The 22,615-nt window shown below is 33.4% G+C and overlaps 1 protein-coding gene across 1 annotated transcript in view; it reads right to left on the bottom strand.

The window, feature by feature from the left end:
- Positions 1-735: 735 nt before the first annotated feature.
- LOC134851796 (testis-specific gene 10 protein-like) overlaps positions 736-22,615 on the bottom strand; it is a 58,303-nt gene continuing 36,423 nt past the window's right edge. Inside the window, exons 7-13 of the mRNA XM_063868028.1 lie at positions 22,125-22,395; positions 18,583-18,807; positions 17,918-18,028; positions 17,057-17,242; positions 16,614-16,823; positions 1,029-1,231; positions 736-844 (exon numbers count right to left, since the gene is read on the bottom strand). Of these exons, the coding sequence (XP_063724098.1) occupies positions 736-844; positions 1,029-1,231; positions 16,614-16,823; positions 17,057-17,242; positions 17,918-18,028; positions 18,583-18,807; positions 22,125-22,395 (1,315 nt within the window). The remainder of the gene's footprint in view (positions 845-1,028; positions 1,232-16,613; positions 16,824-17,056; positions 17,243-17,917; positions 18,029-18,582; positions 18,808-22,124; positions 22,396-22,615) is intronic.

A 22,615-nucleotide genomic window follows, 5' to 3' on the forward strand; every position in this document is an offset into this window, starting at 1 on the left:
TCGTTGTAATTTTGTACTGCTACTCTATGACGTTCCTCTTTTTCGGCCCGACGGGTCTGATCCTCGGATGGGTCCAGTGGTTCTGCCATAGGGTAGATTAGTTCATCTCTTATCGGTGGGTTAATTACATCTTCGATGTCTACGGAGTCTTTCGCAATAATTGTCAGTTGGAATTTTTCCGCCCACCTTTCCCAGTCATGTTGATTTTCGTATGATGAGTTGTTCCAAAAAAACTCTAGTCCGCGTAGGTTTGATTCATTCGACTGCGCCATGTTAAAAAATTAGGATACCACTCGTGTTGTAAAAGAGTGACTTAAACTAAGAATAGATTAAGACTGTGGATGATTAAGATTCCTACTAAAATTGTAGGCTTTTATTTAAGACTAAATAAAAGACGGGGATTCTATCTAAGTTAAGAGAGGTTTAAAAGATTGAATTGGTTGCGATTGATTTGTTACGTATCATAAAAGATAGTGTCCAATTCAGAGTCTACCAAAAGCCGTTGCGCTTTTGGCAGGTATATAAATTAACAACTTAAAGGTCGATGGTAAGTTAAGATCAGAGGTTAAATAAACAAACCATAATACTTTTACACACATTTTTTGCAAATGTTGCTTTTTGTCTTTTTATGCCTTATTTTTTCGTCCAGCATCATCTGGATTTTTCAGAAACTGAATTTTTGTGATTATCCAAAACCTTCTTCTTGAATTAAAGATGGCAGAATGGGATGACTACTCACTTTTCGAATCTCTCGCTAGTGAGTTGTTTGCGACTCCTCTCCAGTTCCGCCTCACTCGTGCCCGCTCTTGTGCGCAGACTCTGGATCTCCCGCTGCTGCGAACAACTGCAAACACAAACAACTTCTCGTTTAGTTTTAGAACTAAAACTTGACCAACTCGATGGAAGGGCTTTGGGGTTGCGGAGGCTTTAATTTACATAGACAGCTCTCATTAAAAGACGAAGGTCCAAACATGGTACCAAAAGAATCTGTCATAGCCAAGAACCCCCCTCCCCCTCTAAAGACTCACCATTTGCTCTCGGATAGTGCCAATCGCTCCTTGAACAGCTGGATCTCTCCTTCCTTCTCCTGGACTGCGAGACCCAGTGCGAACTCGGACTCCTTGTTGGCAGTCAGTAAGTCCTCAAGGTTCCGGATGGTCGTCTTCTCAGACTCCATCTGTCGCCTGAGCAGATCGATCTCTTGCTTCTGGTCCTCAAGAGTGTTGCTCAGCTAAAAAATATATATTAGATTCTTGGGGAAAAATTATAAGTAGCTTATATACTAAGCAGTTTGTATAGGATTCACAGTTGAAAAGGCTCAAAAATGTGAATGAAAATTGAGTGAGAGGCTCTGCGTTTCAAAAGGTTAAAACCTCCACCAGAAAAAACTTGCCATTAAATTTATATCGCAAGTTACACAAGTTATTAAGTACAAAACAACTTTAAAATCTTCTTAAAACCTAAGCAACAGCCAGTTGGAAAAAAGAAATATTTATTTTTTTTGTGATTTTTTTCCAAAAAATTGAATTTTATTCAATAATATCCGTTACCTATGTTTTTTTTGATTGCGAAAACGTTTTTAAAAAATTATTTGCTGCAAATGAAAAGCGGGAAATCTGTAATTCAAAATTCAAGTGGTAAAATAGGAGAAAGACAGATCAATGCTAAATTTGGCAGTTAAGATCATTCTCAACTCATTCCGCATTGCAACTCAGTCGGCTGAAGTCCAAATATTGCGTTAGAGCTCGCAAAACATAATCGATCATCAAAGCATTTTTAATACGGAACCAATCTTAAAACAAAAAAAGTCACACGCTTGAAATGGTAGACCAATAAAAGCAAACAACAATTTCCAAATACAAATAGACTGCTCGTATCAGGGCGAAGCCCTGAATGTTCCGACTGCCTTTTCAGGTCTATGAAGCAGTAATAACATGAAAAAATTAAATGTAAAAAAAAGAAAATAAATTGAAAAAATTTGGTAGAAATTTTTGAGATATTTTGTAAAAATCATCTCTCCAAACGCCGTGTAAAGTACAAAGTGATAAATTTCACTTCCAGGAAAAAATCAATTATGGCAAATAAGCTTCCTTCAATCAATTTGGAACGATTTCTAAGACGAATTAAATCTACGCTTACGCTTTAATAGCGCGAAATATATCGCGCGTTAATTGTCCCAAATTGGCCAAAATACCAATCTTTAAACCCCACAACTTTACAAGAAAAATGATCACAGGTGAAATCTCTTCTCAAATTTAAGCTCAGGACAACAATACATTTTGAATGATATAAAAAAAAATTCTGTCAAAAATGGCTAGTTAAAAAGTCGAAATTTGTCTGAAGAAAAAAAAAACCCAACCAGAGCACAAATATTTCGTCACTTTTGTATCGAAAGTCGGAACAAAAACAGATAGCTGATGGTTACTTGGCAAATTAATTTTTGTTGAAAAAAATATTTTTTCAATTTCTTCCAAGTTTGGAAAAAAATTACATTAAAGTTACAATATTATAAAGTTTACTTTAGTTTTGAGGTTGAATTTTGATATCGTATCATAACAAGACTGCTTGTATCAGGGCGAAACCTTGAATATTCCGACTGCCTTTTAACGCTTATGGGACACTAATAACATGAAAAAAAATAAATGTTATAGAACAATATGAAAAAAAATTTTTCCTAAAATTTGATTTTTTTTTGAAAATCATCCCCCCACACGCCATATAAAGTACAATAGCATAAATTTTGCTCCTTTTAACAAATCAATTAAAGCAAATAAAATTCTTTTAATCAACTTGGAAAGATTTCTAAGACTAATTAAATCCTCGCTTACGCGTTAATAGCGCGAAATATGTCGCGCATTAATTGTCTCAAATTGGCAAAGTGACAATCTTCAAACCCGCATAACTTTACCAAAAATAATCACAGGTGAAATATTTTTTTTTTCAAATTTAAGCTCCGGACAACAATAATTTCGTCAAAAATGGCTAGTTAAAAAGTCGAATTTTGTCTGAAGAAAAAAAACCCACCCCGAGCACAAATATTCCGTTACTTTCGTTGCGAAAGTCGGAACAATAATCATTCGACCAAAACCTAAATTTTTTTGCCAGCCCTTTTTTTCTCAACGCACATCAGTTGGCAGAAAACTTTCGAGTTGGAAAAATTTGGGTATCAATAACGGCTATCCAAAAAAATCTTGAAAGTATCCTAATTTCAATATTGAACAAAGATATCTGGAGTTTTTTTGCAAAAATGGAAGAAAAATGTAATGAAAACTGGGTCCGGTGTTCATTAAATAGTTCAGATCCTCTTTTTAGTTCAACAACATCAGTCTATTTTCAGCTATTGGAATTTTAATTGACTTAATGTAGAAAATTCAAAAATGAAGCAACTATAACGACAGCCCTCTTTATTAAGGAGGTACCAAATCAGTTGAGTGGTTTCTTTTATAATTAAAAACTCAATTTTGGAAATTTAACCTTTTTGAAAGATGTTATCTAGTTCAATAAGGGCACTTTTTGAACAGTCGTTAATAACTCTAATTGCTCGTTAAATTAAGTTTAAACTTATTTACCCAGTTTTTTTCTGCTGATGGTTTCTTCTGCTGCATTTTAATCAAAAAAATAAGGTTATGCCCTCACCCCCCCCCCCCATGTTAAAAAACTATTTTATTTTAAATCTCTAAGTAGAGTCGATTTTATTCGGAAAAATAGGGCTGATATCCCGAGCGTTCATTCAATATTGAAATATGCAAAAAATGCTTGTCAAACATTTTGTCAAACATTTTAAAGAAAACGGAAAAAAAATTAAAATAATAAACAAGTTTAAGGCTGAGAAAGATTGAACTGATTCGTTATGGCCAACTAAATCTTTTTATACTGACTTTCTAGGTATCATCGGATCAAGTAGAGGATGTTAATTTTGTCCATAATATCGTTCTAATTTTAGAAAAAAAATCGTTTTTATTTCATTGGTTAGGTTATGGTGGTCTATTGGAAAAGACCCAAACTAAGTAAAAATTAGAGAACTTTCCTAATGCACAAAAATTTAGCTTTTTAATCGTCTTTTCGAGGTTTTCTCAAGGAAAGTTGCGGTAACGGCTCTCTTAAACTTAAGATCGTAACCTGCAATTAAGCATGAAGATTCAAAATTTCTAGTGGCCCAAAATTTACGGGTTTCAAATTTTACGTTTCATTTTTTTAACAAGGCAAGAATAATTTAACTCGAATAACCACAATGAAAAGAAAAAGATTGTAAATGCACGTGAAAACAAAACTACAATTTCTTGTCTGTCGGGAAGCGTGTTCTAAGAAATTCTAAGAACTTGAAAAATGAATGCTATTTTTTAAAAAAAAAATTGATGCTCAAATACACAAAGCACTTTCAACCATTCTTTTTTTTGTTAAAATAAGACCAGGTGTGCATTTAAATAAAATATTCGATGCCTCATTATGTTTTTTTTTGACAATTTATTGTTTACTGTTCTACTTTACGCTAAATTTTTTGAATTATTGTTTTTTTGTGAAAAATTTCAATCAAATAGTGATAGTTTAATATTGGTTGATTTTATTTAGTAATTAAAAACAAAAGATTTTGACAAAAAAATGATGGATTTATCATTAAAATGACATGCTAATTGCAAACTTTTCCCGAAACCATACTCTTGAATATTGGCCAAAAATTTTCATGCCGTAGCGCATGGACAGTTTTGGAGTTGACCAAAAATTAAAAGGAAAAATCAAAAGCTCTCTTTTTTCAGAGGTATCAAAGTTTATCTGATGTACATGTATTTCGATTACAATTCAGGAACTGAGTCAAAAGATTAAAAAATAGGTCGGGGAAGACATTTCTTTAATAGCTATACACTCCAGAAGCTTTTTAACGAGACGTCAAAAATAATAAACTATTTAATTAACTTTTAATCTATATTTGGCCTATCAAATCCTCAGTGACCTAGCTCTCAACTCTTTTTCCCAACAGCGAATAATTGAATTTCCAAGAATACTTGGAAAAACGGGAATTTTTTTATTATTCGCACATTATATATCAAAGGCTTTTGAAAAATAACAATACTTGCCCCAAAATAATATCTTAAGTAGATTGGTAAAGAAGAGATTAAAAAGTGATCAAATAATTTAATTTCTTTATTCTTAGTTTTCACTCCAATTTTGGTCCTTGAATATATATGCTTTCTTCCTAATCCAGATCTACGTGAAGTAATATGTTAGACAAAAGCTGAATGAAAAAGGGGAGTTTTTAATACGTGATGCCACCCACACCTGCAAAAAAATTCTTCATTTGTTCACAATGACCGATTTCAATACAAATTGGCATGCGGACCAATTAAGCTACGTATATAATTTTTAATAACTAATTTAGTGAAACCACACAATATATCAGTGGTGGTGGGGGTCTAATACCTGTTTTAAGCAAGTAAGATCATTTATCTAATTTTGTGATGAACAGGATCAATGCTTGAGATTTGGTTCCGACTTCCGAAGAAAATAGAATACTTATACTTGGGGTGGTTTCTTATACAGTCAGTTTTTGGCGATCGAAATATTAGTTTTCAACAAGCGATCGACCCAATCTCTTAAGCGTTTGAAAATTGAAGATGTATTTTTCCATTGCGCGCTAGTTATTATTGTTGAATAAAACAATGGAAAACTTTTTTAAGCAATATAAATTCTCATCATTTGATTCTGAATTAAAAAAGCATAAACTATCCAAAGTTAAAAATAGAACAGCAGTTCTTAAACTAGGTATCAACAAGCGGCCTCTATTTAAGACATTGAAAAGGTAACTAAAAATGATTTTGAATATGTAGTAATGGATTGACCTCATCTTAGAGATTTTTAAAACTTCTAATAGATCTTCATTAGTTTTAATTTCATGTAAAACACTGAACAAAAATTTTAAAAAAATATGAAAAAAAGAAATCGAAAAAGCCAGAATTTATAAAAATTAACTCAAAACGTCAGTTTCTATAACACAAAATGATACTTTTTTGAAATGATACTTCGGCCATTTTAAATACGAGATATGTTTTTTCAGCCTAAAGTTTTGCAAGTGGACCTATTCATTGACCAAATCAACCTAAGAAAATATCTGAGGTAGCTTAAAAACAAATATACAAGATACTGGTCTTGTAAGGTTTACCTGTGATGTTCAATGAAAGCACTTTACTAATTTTGATTTTAAATCCCCTTCTTTGGCATACATATAAATACAATTTTTTTGGCAGTTGGCATCAAAAATTAAACAAAACTGCTCGTATCAGGGTGAAGCATTGAATGTTCAGACTGCATTGTAAGGTCTACGGAATACTGTTCGCTTTAAAAAATCGATGAGAGGTTTGAGGTTTTTTTGGAAAACCATCCCCCAACAGAAAAAATGGGAAAATACTCATTTGAGTCTACGTCTACTCGATTCATTGATTCCATATCGCAAAAGTAATTTTTACAGTTCCAATTTTAAAAAAAGTGACGAACTATTTGTGCTTGGGTTGGTTTTTTTTCTCCAAAAAATGTTCGACATTTTTGACTGGCCATTTTTGAAACGCTCACTAATACTTTAACGTGACGAAAAGAGCGCTGTGATAATTTGATGCTGAAAGTTTAAAAGGCATAATTTATGCCTGCCAAATTATCCCGCACCCAAAAATTGTTTAAACTTCGATTGAGCCAGGCTAACTGGTCTTTTAAATCTTTACAAGATTCTTAACTTTTCAGCTTAAAACTAAGAGCTTGTCATTATTTCGTTAAATAAAACAATTCGAGACGATAGTTTATGGACAGTTTCGAACAATCAGGGCTTCGCTCTAATACGAGCAGTCTTGTTACTTTATGTGGCGTGCGGGGGCATGATTTTCAAAAAATTTCAAATTAAAAAAAAATGTTTTCATTGTTTTGATGAATTCATCAATTTTGTAAAGCGAACACTGCTCTATAGACCTTAAAAAGCAGTCGGATAGTTAACAAGATCATTTTTTTCCATAGTGAGAGGAAAATCATTTGGAAAACCTTCAAAGTATGCATTGAATTAAACCAACGCAAATACAGTTTTGCGAAGTTAAATTTTGAAAAACCACCATAAAGACACGATAAAAATGCAACCTTTCGATATCAATAAACTGAAAAAAGATCTAAAAAACAAGTTTGAAAAATACCATGTAGTTTTTTACAAAACCAATTGGGGAAAAATCTGAAGCTGATAATAGTTGTAATCAAGGAAGAATTTTAAATTTGAAACTCTAAACTTAAAATCTAAGCCAGAATTCATATTGGATGTTGGAGTAAGCATGAAGAAAAAATTCTTTTTGATAAACCTGGTTCTTTTGGAGTTAATTTTAAAAAATTTTCAGTCCTATTGATATTATTGGAGTATAGGTGGCTAGTTTATACGCTATTATGATGTTTTAACTAATAAAAATTAGTGCTTAAACAAGCTGTTATATTCATTTTTTTTTTTAAATCGCATTTAAAAATTGTTGAATCAGAAACCGTTGAAGAAAACGCTCCCTAAAGGAAACGACCCTGATTCAATTTTAATCGTAATTTGAGCTCCTGGAAGAGGGCAATTGTACTACTTTGCGAGTCTTAAATCCCTATTGTATGTAATTTTCTCTGCCATTTCCCTGAAAACAAAGGGGACACTCAAGTTGACTGAAAAGGATCAAGTTTCAGGCAACAAAAAAATTTTCATTCTAATAATAATTTGAAAATCTGCCCGCCAAGATTTTTTTCTGATAAGGTCACAAATGAAAGAATCATATGAATAGAGGTCATATGGATCTTGTTTTGAAAGCTTATGCTGTCTGTTTTTGCTGTCGTTCTCTAAGTCAAATCAAAGAGAACACTTGCGATTTAGTAACCCATTGGTCAATTTCTGGTGCTCATTTCATGTCCGGTTTCTCATATTTCTGCTATGTTTGAAGAAAGTAAGAAGCATTCTGCGAACAGTTTTATTGCGAAGATTTTGAAGGAAGTCAAAATCACAGTTTGCGATTAAAAAATACCCCATTGGAAATGCCAAGAAAACTGAATAATTTCCAATCATTGATATATTTCATCCAGCAACGAGTGTCGATTTGGTAAGATCCCTCAATTGTGTTTTTAAATTGGGCCAAAACTTTTCTTGGCGCAATGATATGTTAGAAAATTATGAAAGAACTGAAGAAAATTATCTACCTGACCAAAAAATGCAATCTTTTCCAAAAGTTAGACTAAAAAATTTTGACTAATGGTTAACAGGCTTTTTTGTGTGTCTGTAAAACACTGAATTTCAACACTAGTTCCCAAATTTTAACTGAAATTCATGCCGTTTCGTACCATCCGTTTTCTTTCAACGTTTTCTAGTTATTCTCAAGGATCATTAAAAAACGATGTTTGCTCTCAAACTCACAAGATATTCCAATCAATTGGTGTGAAAGTCAAAAATATACATAATCAAACTTGAAACAAGAAACAGAAATATCTAGATGAGTCAACATCAAACTCGTTTTTCAAAATTTTCCTCCTACTGTTTCAAATGAAATTAATGATAGTTTCTGAGAAAAAAACTAGTCTTGAAAAAAGAATAGAGCTCTTGTAGTAAGTCATCATCATATTCATTTTTTAAAATGAAATTTTCTCTACGGTTCATTTGAAATTAATGATCGTTTTTTTGAGATCTTATTGTAGTGGATCAAAAATAACGACTTTTGAGATCGAATTAATTGAAGGACTCTGAACATAATGATCCAATTATTTGCAATGAGATATTCATAAGTACTGATGTAGCCATTTTGACTTCAAAAAATCACATTGCAAATAATGATCTTTGAGTATCTATTAAATTAGAAAAATGAACATAACCCAAATACAGTAGCCGTTTCAAGTAGCCGGGAACTTTCGACTGACCAACAAAAAAAACAGGATAACCGATTATCGTGCACCCAGAAATTAGGCGCATATGACAATCATAGTAAAATAGGCAAATCGGACAACAGTTTTTGGAAGAATAATGACTAAAAAGACAAAAAAAAAATCATTTAAAAAAACTTTTAGAAAATCCAACTTTTTCAAATTTTTTTGCAGAAGTTTTAAGAATTTCTAAAGTTTTCATTCACAAAATGTCGTTAAAAATTAACTTGACTCGAGTAAAACTAAAATTAGGCATACATAAACTATTGTAAACGGCTTGAATTCAGCATAAATAAGCTTGCTCGCTCGTTTTATTTACTCAAAATTGGACAAAAAATGAAAAATATCACAGTTTGTCTCGACACTGGGAAAATTTTCTGGAATTTTTCAAATGTGATTCAAATAACGACTGAAAGGGCTTGAATGTGATATATCACGCAAACCAGTCCGATGGTTTTTTGTGGTCCCTGATTTTGCTTGGAAAACAAAAAAACTAAACACACCCGAATACAAAGTTTCTTCAGCCTTTCTGTTTGAATATTTACAAATTTTTTTCTTCATGTTTTTGTTTGATTTCCAATTTCTGAAGACCATACTCAATTCGATTATGCTCAATTCACTAGTTTAATATGCGTTTTTCAGTTATTTCATCACCCGCGGCACAAAAACGACACTAAGTTGAAGAAAAACAAATTTTTTAGTAGTTTTTATGAATGCGGTAGACATTCTGTACTACATGCACAGCAACCGGTTTTGCTTGATTTTATACTGCAGAAAAAACTTATTAGAAAATATGGTCTTATTTTGGTTTTACGCCTCCACACTTTCTGCCCGCAATATTTTCCTCTTTTTCGCCCTCTCAAGTTAAATATACGTGGGTGGGGGTGAATTCAGGTCAATAAAAGATAAATTCTGCTTCAAAGACCTTCAAATACGCTGAAAAACAACCAATAAACAGGGATATCAAGAGATTTCTAATAACTGTTTTTATTAAAGCATTGATGTACTTTATGGACCTATCTTAAGTGGCTTGGAGATAGTTAGTCCCATCAACTAATTGCAACGATCCTGTAAAAAGAGGTCCAATTAAATATGAATGGCTTCGAAAAAGTACCGTTATCGTCTTCCAAGGGGTTTTTTTGGTTATATTGCGCATCATTAAGAAACTATATTTAAGTCCTATAGGAGCAATGAACAATTAATTACTCTGGTAAATCGAAGCTAACGATGATTTTTGAACGATTGAAGTTTTCTGAGATTGGTTATAGAGCTAGAGTAAGGTCGCGATGTCGCAAAGTCGAAACCAAAATTTAATTTAGTGGTTTGAAAACGGATCTTAAAATTTTTTATCTTTAATCTTATCACCAAAATTGATTTGATTGTTTTGTTTTCGCAAAACATAATATACTAAAAAATAGTAGACCATTTGAAAAAATAACTATTCTCATATTATCATCATAGCACATGTGTTTTGTTTCCGGATTCTTGTCACGGTTTTCAAGCAATAAGTTACATAATTAATTATTGTTCCGACATTCGTAACGAAAGTAACGGAATATTTGTGCTCGGTGTGGGTTTTTTTCTTCAGACAAATTTCGACTTTTTAACTAGCCGTTTTTGATGGAAACCTTTTTATCAATCAAAAAGTATTATTGTTTTGAGCTTAAAATTGAAAAGATAATTTACCTGTGATCATTTTTTGTAAAATATGAGGATTTTGGCCAGTTCGGGACAATTAACACGCGATTAACGCGTAAGCGGAGATTAAATCCGTCTTAAAAATCCTTTCAAATTGGTTGAAGGAAGCTCATTTACCATAATTGTTTGTTACTAGATGTTAATTCTATCACTTTGTACTTTTATGGTGTGTGGATGGATGATTTTCACAAAAACTTTCAAATAAAAAAAATTAATTTAATTTTTTTCATGTTTAACTTTTTCATGTTTTGACTGCTCCATAGACCTTAAAAAGCAGTCGGAAAATTCAGGGCTTCGCCTTGGTACGAGCAGTCTTGTTGTGGTATATAACTTGTTTAAATACCTAATCTTGTCATAAATGACACCAACAATTGAATCAATCTTTTTGGCCAACTAATTTTTGATTCAAAGTGCTTATTTTGTCAAAATATCGCGCGGAGGCAAAAACGTTTTTTCCCTAGAGGTTGATTTTTACAAATGAGAGGCAAAAATGGTATCGTTAGAAAAAAACTTTTATCGATAAAGTTTTTGTTCAAATGGATTCTCTTATTAAGTCTTGGGCTATTTTTTTGAGGTCAAACACAACAAAAAATAAATTGAGCACAAAAAAGTAAGCTGAGCCCTAAAATTAACAACACTGTTTGTATCAGGGCAAAGCCCTGAATGTTTCGACTGCCTTTTAAGGTCTATGGAGCAGTCATACCATGTATGTCATACCATGTAAATAAATGTAACAAAACAAGATGAAAAAAATGTAATTTTATATTTGAGATTTTTGTGAAAATCATCCCCCACACGCCATATGACCACAAGGTGTTACATTTTGCTCCTACTATCAGATTATGGTACATAGGCTTCTTTCAACCGATTTGGAATGATTTCTGATGCACATTAAATCTCCGCTTACGCGTTAATTGTCCCAAAATGGCCGAAATGGTAATTTCTAACCCCCATAACTTTACGAAAAATAATCACAGGTGAAATATCTTTTAAAATTTATGCTCCTGACAAAACTACGTCGAAAATGAATGGTATAGAAAAAATTCGTTTAAAGCTCGAAGTCTGTCTGAAGAAAAAGAAACCACCCCGAGCACACATATTCCGTTACTTTCGTTACGAAAGTCGGAACAATAATTTTATAATTAAACAAACGCAGCAAATCCTTCACTTTGTTCACAGAAAGTTGGATTCATGCATATTTTGTTATATGGAGATTTTGAATTTAACAAAAAATTTTATTTTAAACTATTTTTGTTCCCAGTCGAAGAAAGTAATGGATCAGTTGCGCTCGGTGTGGTCTTTTTCTTCAGACAAATTGCGATTTGTTAACAAATCTTTTGTAACATACTTTTTGAAAGTGAATCTAAATTGTTTTGATGCCCTGGTCTTCAATTTGAAAATTTAACTTAGAAAATTTAATTCACAAATGATCGTTTTTGCAAAATTTTAGGGGAACGAAAATTGCCGCTGTAACTGATTTTGGACAATTGACGTTTGCTATTTTAGCGAGTAAGCTGCGAGCTGAACCGGTTAAAAAATCAAAGTAAGGTGAGGCAAGATGCATGGTTTTTAGATGTAAAATAGAACGGTTATTCCTCTACATACCGTGTGTGAGAATATTGGAACTTTTTTCACGAAAAAAAAAATTTGAAACAAATTTCAGATGTAAAATAAATTGTTATAATAAACAAGGATAACTGGTTGCACTGGAAGTACCAGGAAACGTTTTTCTACGTCGTGTGATATAACAACGTTACAAACGCGTAGAAATTTAAGGAAATAGGCATACTCGAATCGAGTGGTCTCTAGAAATAAATAAACAAAACAAGTTACAAAATTTTTTTAAAATTCTAGAGGAGCTAAATGAAGCTTCCAAAACTAGTTTTCTTGTTGATAAAATCATTTTTATAGCCTAAGTTTCTTATATAGCAAGTGTTACTTGGTCGCTTTACTCGCTGGAAAAATCAGTTTTGCTCGACACTTGGATTTTTTTGAACAATTTTTATTGTCGTTTGAATCACGACCAGCATGTCTTTGATATAATATATCACTCTCCGATGATTATTTGTGGTACCTGATTTTGCGTGGAAAAAAAACTAAAACACACCTGTATACAAAGTTCCTCCCGATTTTCAATAGTCAGAACAAAAATTTTCGTTTCTGCAATTCGCAGATGGTCTATGAAAGGCTTTGCAGCCCGTCAAGCATAGTCCATTTTTGTTTATTTCCCCACACTCCCTTCTGATGAAAAACAAAATTTCGCCCCTTTGAAAAAAGAAAGTTATTCAATGAACACTGAATGGGAAAAAAGAAAAATTTTATATTTTGGCGCTTGCACTACTTTTGTAAAGTTGCATTTGCAATTTTGTAAATTAGTTCTTTTTTGCAAAAAATGAAATCTTTCGCATGATTTTTGAATTTTATTCAAAAAGAAAATAATTTCGACCGAGAATTTTAATGAGACGCAATTGGTCTGAAAATGAAACACCCTTTCGGAAAACGCCCCCTGCTTCGTATTTCACTTAAATTAAAATCGCCGATAGGGACGAAAGTGACGTGAAGAGCCTCTCAAATTCCCTGGCGGTTTAAAAATCCGTTAAATTTTCCTGATAGTAATGAGAAAACTCGAATTCAATGACATAATTATCACATTTCAGGGGAAACGGGAATTACTATGGTAATTAATTGGACATCCACCCGATATCTTTTGAGCTAAGGGTCAGCAATGATTGATGAAGTTTTGTGGGTTTTTGTGGGTAATCTTTGTCTCGCATCTTTTGAAGAAGATACATAATCAATCAATAATAAGATTATTATTCTGATTACTATTGTAAGTAACAGTTTGATGTCTCACTGATTACTTTTCAGTTATAATCTGATCTCTCAATGAGGTTGAAAAGACACGCCTTTTAATTTGAAGCCAAGACTCAAGAGCCCTAGCTCAAGCCGCCTGTCAAGGTATCTTGAAGTAGGTTTAAAAATCAAAAAATGGTTTAAAAAATTTTGAAAGTTCAAGTTTGATAACTACAGAGTTCATATCATGAAAAAAAAGGTTCACCCGCGATCATGGCCGAATCTAGGATTTTCTCGAGAGGGGGATTGAAAAAAAATCTCGAAAACTTTGACAACCTTTGTTTTGGTCGACCAAATTAAAATTTGAGCTCTCCTAAATCACTATAAGGACCCTATTTTTACCAAATTTTCTGCCCCCCCCCCCCTCTTAAATCCGCTCAGCTACCGACCGCGATGATTTTTTGTAAAGTTATGGGACTTTAATTGCTGCCAATTTGGCCAACTTAGGAATTAACGCGCAATACTTTTCGTGATAATAAAACATAAGCGGTGCTTCAATCAGACTTAGCAATCGCTCAAAATTGAATCGAGGCATGCTTCTTGATTCAACAACAACTTTGCTATTATGCAAAAAACATCAATTTGTATTATATATAGCGTTTGTGGGGATGATTTTGGAAAAAAGCTTAAAATTTTCGTTCTTTTTTTTCATGAACTTTAGTCGGAACACTCAGGGCGTCACTTTGACACAAACAGTCTTGCTTCTCTTTCAGTATGCAAACCACTGACTGAATTCAGCAAAAAAAATCTTATCTAATTTTTGCAGTTTAGAACCAGCAGTGACAAAAATAGACATAAATTGATTATATACAGAAAAATCTACAGATTAACTAACCATAGAACCCATTTACTTACAGCCATTTCACAAACGATAACTGTTTCCTTACAAATTTGAAAACAAATGGTTTCTACTGCCAATATAATCGAGTTTTCTATTCTATAAAACCTGTATATAATCTTTGGATAATATGTATCAAGTCAGTATAATAAATTTTTACGAAAAAAGCTGTGCATAATCTGTAGCTAAAATTAGATAATCTGTATATAATATGTAAATAAAATGTATGATTTTGGTTATCTTGTCTGAATTTTGTAGGGATTGTAACAATATAAGTTTTGACCATCCAAAACTCAAATTATTAGTTTTGAGAAAAATCTTCCGCAGTGTTATAGTGAGCTGAGCTCACTCGAGCAGAGTTGTTTGCCGCAAACAACAAGTCTTAAGATTCCCGTAAAATTTTTCAAAACAAGCGTCCACGCGTTAAGAAAAGTATTTTTGTGCTGAATTGTTTCATCTATCTATTTTAAAAAAGAACTTTTTCCTCAGACCAAACATCAACATCAAACTGAAAAACCTTATAACCTGCGATCTATACTTAATTCAATGAACCCATCTGATGGGCAACAACTTTTAAAAAATCATTGCAAAATCTGTATTTTAAATGCATATAGTTTGTATAACCCTACATTGAATTTGTATATGGTCTATCTACTATATATTCTGTAAATAATCGTTTTTTAAATTGCTGATAGTCTGTATATAAAATAGAGATAATCTCTAAATAATCTATCTTTAATCTGCATAAAATATGCAAAAAAAAGTGAATACGGAAACTAACAATTTAAAAGCGTTCGGATTTTATTTATATACTGGTGATATACCGAATAAAATTTATGCGGAACAAAATGCATTATAATAGATAATTAAAACTATATAACTGAATTTAAACAAATTGAAGTTACAACAGATCTGAATTCTGTATGAGTTTTCGTAGATACAACAGATCTGAATTCTGTATGGGTTTTCGTAGATAAATGATTTTTATCTATTTTTGTCTGTGCGAAAAAGTTCTTCCTCTTTCTGCCCATCATGCAACTTTTTACAAGTAAAAGATTTGTTCACATTAATTAACAGTCTGATTATTTATTCCATGATTAAAGTTTTTTTTCATATGTAATTTTGTAAAACCTCTCGACTTGCCTTAAAACCGATGCTTGTGTCAGTTGGCGCGAACAAAAAACAGTTTTTTTAGATTACTTGTTTTATTCCCGCAAACCAATTTAGGTTAGGGGACATAAATTGCTGGTTTTTCAGAAATTATTTTCGAGGGCAACACAAAACGTTCTCATTAGTAAAAAAAATCAATCGGAAAAAAGCAAATTACAATTAATACTTAACACTATTATAGAGATGAATAAGCTATTTGGTATCAAAAAACTTCTCTAGCAATATATATTCAGCGCGCGTGTTTTGAAATGAAAGTTTTATGCGGGATCAAGTTTCAAAATTATTACATGCTTGGGGGGACATTCTACGGTAGGTCACTTAGAGGGGTAGGGGGGAGATATTGTATGGTTGATCCCTTTTTATCTGTATGCAGATTTTTACTGACCTCTTCCTTCTACAGTAACACGTTAACTGAGTCTATTAGCTTGCCTCAAATATTTTGCAACGCGTTCATAAAAATAAGTCGAAACAACCCGAGCACAAAGTTTTTGTCGGTTTTTCTGTCTAAGCATCAATGAAAAATTGAAAGGATGAATATGCTGAATTCTTTTAATATCCATACTTGAGAATGATTAAGGAAATAAAAAGTTTAGTACCTTTTGAAAACAAATTTTGAAAATTGATCAATAGTGAAGCTGTAATTTCCATGTTTTTTTTAGATTATTGCTGAAGTCGCATTATAACAAAAATGTTCTGGTCTTGTTCAAGTAGCAGACAATATTCTGTCCTAAGTCTCTGGCAACCAAAATAATAAAATAATTTTTTTTACTAAAATTTTTTTTCAATTTTTGAAATTTTTCTTCTTCTTTGATAATGGTGGAATGAAAAAAAATTTCTTGAGTAATTGTTTGAACAAGTAAAAAATTCAAGTCTGAAACACCTTTGTTTTCAAACCGTTGTTTTTCGACTGTGCAGAATTTTGTAGGAAATTTCTCTTTGCAGTATTATGTATAACTGAGAGACTTTCAAGCCTATTCTTATTTCGATGCCATCTGGTGTTTGTTTGTTCAACCTGATTTGACGTGAAAAACGCCGCGGAACAGCAATAGTACCATATCTTAGAAACAGAAATGGAGACCATGTGATCCCAGTGCCTCAAGAGATCGTTTGAAGAAACTTTGATAAACACGAAAGAAGAAGCCTTCCTTCAGCTTACCTGATCGTTTTCTAGATTCTTCTTAGCAAGCATTCGGCTTAGATTATCTTTGGCCGAGTCCAGTTTAACACAGATCTCTCGCACGGCAGCCAAGTCGCAGAGCACAGCCTCCTTGTCCGCATTGGAGGCTCTGAGTTTGTCCTCGAGATGGCTAATTTGACTGTTCTTCTGAGAGAGCATCGACTCCTGCTGCTCTGTCAGCTCACGGCTCTGAAAAACAAGGTTTCAATCAGCCAATCTAACACTTACAGATTTTTTGAGGGTTAAAATAGTTAGAGATAATTAATTTCTGTTCTGCTTCTTGGAATCTACTGAAGTCAACAAAATATTTTTTATTCAGTTTTTTGAATAATTCGTGTGTTATGGTCTTTTTCTTCTTCAATAAGTCGTCTCAACTTTGTCATAAGTTTTTAAAAAAATGTTTTTTTTTTTTGAAAACTAACTTGTTGCAGTTGCTGGTTCAACTCGTTGGAGTTCTCCTCCTCCCGCCGGATGAGGGCGTCTCTATTGATCAGGTCCAGTCTGAGGGACTGCAGCTCAGCCGTGAGTGCCTGTGCCTCCCCCTCCCACTTGGCACTCTCCCCCTCTTGTTTCCTCAACAGTTCCACCACACGCGACTTCTCCTGTTCCTAAATTACACTGAGTGATGCGATTGATTGGAAACATGAATAGGAAATATGAATTGAACTTATGAATAGCCATTTGTAACTGATTAATGCTCAAATTATGGCCATTTTAGCATGAATTTGTTGTTCTTGATTCCATCGAAACAATATTAAACACTGCTCTGAACGCAAAAGTTCGAAACGCAAAAGTTCTGAACAAATTCTTTTGACACAATCAACATTCTTAGGACACACTCTTCATACTATGGAAACAATGGTCTTCATAATCACGACTGAAAGGGTTTAAAAGGGTTGCGACTTCATGTGTTGTTTACTTATGGAACCTGGTTTCATGAGAAAAAAACCGGAATGCAAATAATTTCATCACTTTCACTGGTCCGAAGATTTGTTTTATACCGTGATTGAAACGATACATTGAGGGCAACGGAAGTCTCGCTCGCTTAGCAGTTCGACCCTAACGCAGGAGCGAGCCTAGGATCTAGGGGGAGGGGGATTTCAAAAACTTAAGATATTGTCAATTTGTTTTTAGGTCAACCCAATTGGTTTCAAAAGCTCTTCAAAACAGCATAAAGCACCCTGTTTTCACAAAATTTTGGACTTTTTGTAGGAAGAGTTGGGTACTTATCGCAAAAATATTCGACCATTTTTCCTGTTCCCAATTAGTGTTGTCGGTCTTACCAAGTGGTTGTTGGCGTCATGTTGTCGGGAGTTCTCCTCCTGGGAATGGTACAGTCTCTGTCTGTAGTTGTCTCTCTCTTCCTCGGTCGCCTGCAGCTGCTTCGCATAGTTCTAGAACATTCTCGAACATTCCCAACCAACTCAAATTGATCTGCACTTTCACCAACCAGAAATACTTTCTTACGTAATTTTTTGTATGTAACAGACAGATGATATATATGAAATACTAAGTGAATGTGTTCAGAGTCTGTCAATATTTTTTTTTTCAAACGGCATAACTATCGAGCATTTGTTAACATATCGTAAAGTCTTGATCCAAAACGTCAGTTCTTATAAAACTTATGTGAAAAATGTAGTTCATGTCAAATTATTGGAAACAATGGTTATAAGTATCTTATTCCGCCAGAACAGTATGAACTCTTTTTCTAAGATCATTTTGATAGTTTTTGAAAAATTGATTACCGGGCACTGAGCAATATTAGATTGATTAGTTTAGTTCAGATTTGTGGGCCGAAATGGATCAATTTAATATAAGCAACAATTTGATAAAAGCAACAATTTAATATAAGCAACAATTTGATAAAAGCAACAATTTGAGATAAGCAACAATTTGAGATAAGCAACAACTATTAGTTGAACGATTGTTTCCTTAAGTGCGTTCTCACCTGCGACTCGTGAGTAATTTCACTTAGATCCCCTTGCAATTTGCGTATCTCCTCGTTCTGCAGATCCCGACTGCTCTTCAGCTCCTGCACTTCATACAGTCTCCCTTCCAGTTGTCTCTCTAGAGATTTGATCTCCCGCTCGCGACTTCCTTTCTCGTCGCTCACATGTTTAAGAGTCACTTCAGTGTCGGCCAGAGTTCGCTCCAAGCCAGAAATGTGACGGTTCTGCAACACACACAAACATGCATGAAGTTAATTAATTATAATTTTTCTAGTAACTGATGTTTTTGATTGATGTTTTTAGTGCATGTTGAAAGTTTGACCAAATAAACAAGCGCTTCTCCGCTTTTTTCTAGTAAATATTGGAGTATGTTGCAGGTAACTAGAGTATAAATGCATATAAAACTAAACAGGATCGCCGAGCGGGCTATTCTAAGTTTACCAAAACTAAGAAGACCATTCCAGCGTAGGTTCGAGTTCTCCACGGGCCCATGTATTAGCATACTAAAAAAAGTTGTTTTCATCCTATTTGACCATTTTTTTACAGTTTTTTTTGTTCTAATTCGGTTCTGCCTTGATTAAGGCTGACCGTGAAAAAGAACAATTTATCTCAAGGACATTACCGGTTCTTGTGGCTAGCTTGCGCCGATTTATACCGTTTTCAGGGCAGGTTATTGGTATTTTTGCTGTGGTACATTCAAATGAAACAAATGATTTTTGGATTTTCGGAGAGTTTATTTACCGACAAATGCTCCCATTAATTCAATCATTTCAACCTTGATATTTTTAACCGATTTACGGAGATTGAGTGCATGTAAATTTTGGAATAATATACTATAAGTTTATATTAAGTATGTACTATTTAGTATTATATTGGAGTAAACTACAACATACTAAGGTGATCTTAAAAAAATTTGGAGATGCTCTTAGGCAAATTTGGATTCGTAAATTATCAAGCAGCAAAGATGGAACCATTTGGGCAGCCAGGGGGTCAAATTCCTGAGAGAGGGGGCGTAACCCCGTCCTCCCTAAATTTTAATCCAATTAAGAAATTCCTTTTCAATAAGGGAACAATTTGTCTAAACCTTACAAAAATTAATTTTGTTTTGAATCTTCAAAGATCATAAAAAAGCTCTCTCGTTTTGGATATCCATACTCCTTTAAACTCCTTGGATACCCATACTCCTTTAATGGAAAAATATTGCCATTATCATCCATTATTGTTGCAAATTTAGACAATGAAATCGAATTTATTGCCTAAAATGTATGCCTAAACGATTTGATTATTTCGTGAATATAAAAACCATTATAATTGAGATTATAGTTCTTTTAGAATCCATTAAAATTGATTATAATGGATTATCATCTCAATCATTATTTTTGCTAGAAATATAAACATTTCTGTATTTTCCAAAGCCTACTCCTTTTTACTACGCAAGTCTTAGGTTTGATTTTGGATAACCTGGGTAATTGTTGAACGCAAATACTCATGAGAATCTCATATCTATTAGGAACAAATTGGAATACTTACTTTTATCGTATGGGCAAAAAAAGTTTAGGGAATGTCAAACTAAAAGAATTCCGTGATCTATTCAAATTTTGGCAAACGACTAAAATACGGCTTCTACGACAGAAAGGGTTTGGCAAGTCTTGGTTTTGATTTTGGATAACCTGGGTAATTGTTGAACGCAAATCCTCATGAGAGTTATATCTATTAGAAAGAAATTCGAATTCTTACTTGTATCAAGTGAGCAAAATAACATGACTGTTAAAATTTAAAACCCTTTATAAATCATGCAAGAGCAAGATGCTTCCAAAATTTTGAATTCTTTGAGCTGAATTCTTGATATCTTACAAGTGCATTTCGCGTTCCCTCCACAGTTTTTACTGATGACGTTTTATATGCTTTTGGAGCAATTATCTGAAATTGCACCTTTGTCTTCTTCCTTGTATTCAATTTTGTTAAACCTAACAAACGGTTAAAAATTACACAAATAATTTACTTGAAGCTATATGCCCTAGCCGCAGATTTTGAAACGTTTTCTTAAAAATCTTGAATAAACATGAAACTAATAAAATTTCCAAAGTGACATTTGGCTTAATATTTGACAGAAACTTTGTAAATAATTCGTTTTTGTTGTTCTAAGTTATTACACTTTTCTTGCATAAAACCTTTAAAAAACTGATCATTTTAAGAAATTTTTTGTTTGAATTCCACCTGACCCGGGAAGTAAACTTGAGGTTCATTACGCCAAATTTTTACTTATAATAAAAATCATTTTAGGTTGAATTTTTTTTTTTTATATGAGAAACTCGAAGCATCATCTTTGTGTTTTTGCAACAAAACAACCAGTTTCTCTGTTTGTATTTTTGCTATTTTTGTTCGATATCCTTTTGCCCGCTCTCCTTTTCATCAAAAACCTGCTTTTTTTGGGCACCTTTGCGCATTCACTTTTCAAATTGTGCAATCTTGCTTTAAGCCTCTCATACATGACGGAGGTTCAAATCATGCAAAGCATTATTTTGACGTCATCGATAGGCAATTGCGAAAGTGGGAGCATAAATAAAAAGGAGGGGCATGAATAGACGACTGAGGAGTTTCTCGGTACTGAGAAATAATTATGAAAAATGAAAACGTTTTTTTTTGTTCAATGGTTTGGCGCGACTTCAAGTTTTATTTCCCCTCAAGAAAAGATAAGATCATTGTGATTTTTGAAAACAGTTTGAAATAATTGTGCTTCTAGTGGCTGTTTTAGATTTCCTTGTTCAAACATAAAAAATGGTTCAATGACGTACTAAGATTCGGTGATTTATCAAATATCATTACCGGAAAGTGGTCGAATAAATTGCTCTCAAATTCTCATTAGTTAGTTTTGAGATAAAAGTTGGCCTTCGACGTCATAAGAAAGCTGCCACTCCTTTTTAACGATTGCAAAAGGGACCAAACTGACCTGGATTGTTTCGGATTTGCACGGTTCTAGTACATCTAAATGTTTTACCTATACTAAGCGCTGCAAATGCTATGAATAAAGACATTGGTATTCGAGTAACTTTAGATGCCAGTTGTGTCATCTACACTGCTGTGTAAGAATCGGTCGGAGAATAGGTATAGATCGAAAATTATTTGATTGGATTAAAAATCATCACCCCTCGACAGGGGCAGATCTAGAATTTTCTCGAAGGCGGGGGGATTCAAAAATTTTTTGACAATTTTGTTTTCTTCTTTTAGGTAGACCAAATTGATTTTCCGAGCGCTCACAGATCACTATAAAGACCTTTTTTGGACAAATTTTCCGGGCCACGAGCGAGTTTTTGATTTAAAAAAAAACAGGTCAAAAAAGACGTTTTTAGGTCCCTTTTGGAAGGTTTGACCAAAGAAAAACAGCTTCTTTTGAGTGCTCTACACCCAAAATTAGTATATAAAGAAGACAAAGAGGCCTTTAAAAAATTTAGGGATGGTCAGCCAAAGATAGATGTCTTAATTTAGTACCAAAGGGGCCCTCGATAAAATCTTAGATCATTTTCTGATGTCAATCAATTACCTTTGACTCCAGTTCGTCAGTGAGACTTCTGATTTTGTTCAGCCTCACTTCGATTTCATCTTTCAATTGCTCTTTCTCAGCCGAGAGATGGTCGCACTGGGCTCTCATTTTGTCACTATAGTCCTTTTCCTTGTGCAGATCTACAATTAATCCCTGGATTTGTCGGTCTTGTTCAGCGCATTTCTCCTGGTACGAATTGGACTCGGAACTTCGTTTGTTCAGAGCTTCGGTTGTAGACGATAAGTTGCCCTCTGTTTTCTCCAGAAGGGATCTGAAACACTTCACATCGTTGCTTACCATCTTTTTCCTCCGATGAGCGCGCGAAGAATGTAGTTTTCAACATTAACTTTCAAAAAGTCCCAAAAAACATCATTTTTGTCATTTTCTGCGAAAATTTTCCGTAGCAATTTTTTTTGATGTTGCAGCAGAGCTCAAACTATCAAATTTGCTAACAAAACTCGAAAACGAATCGGAGAAACATACACCAAAAC

The sequence above is a fragment of the Symsagittifera roscoffensis genome, chromosome 7, assembly GCF_963678635.1.
Source record: "Symsagittifera roscoffensis chromosome 7, txSymRosc1.1, whole genome shotgun sequence".
NCBI classification, from domain to species: Eukaryota; Metazoa; Xenacoelomorpha; order Acoela; family Convolutidae; genus Symsagittifera; species Symsagittifera roscoffensis.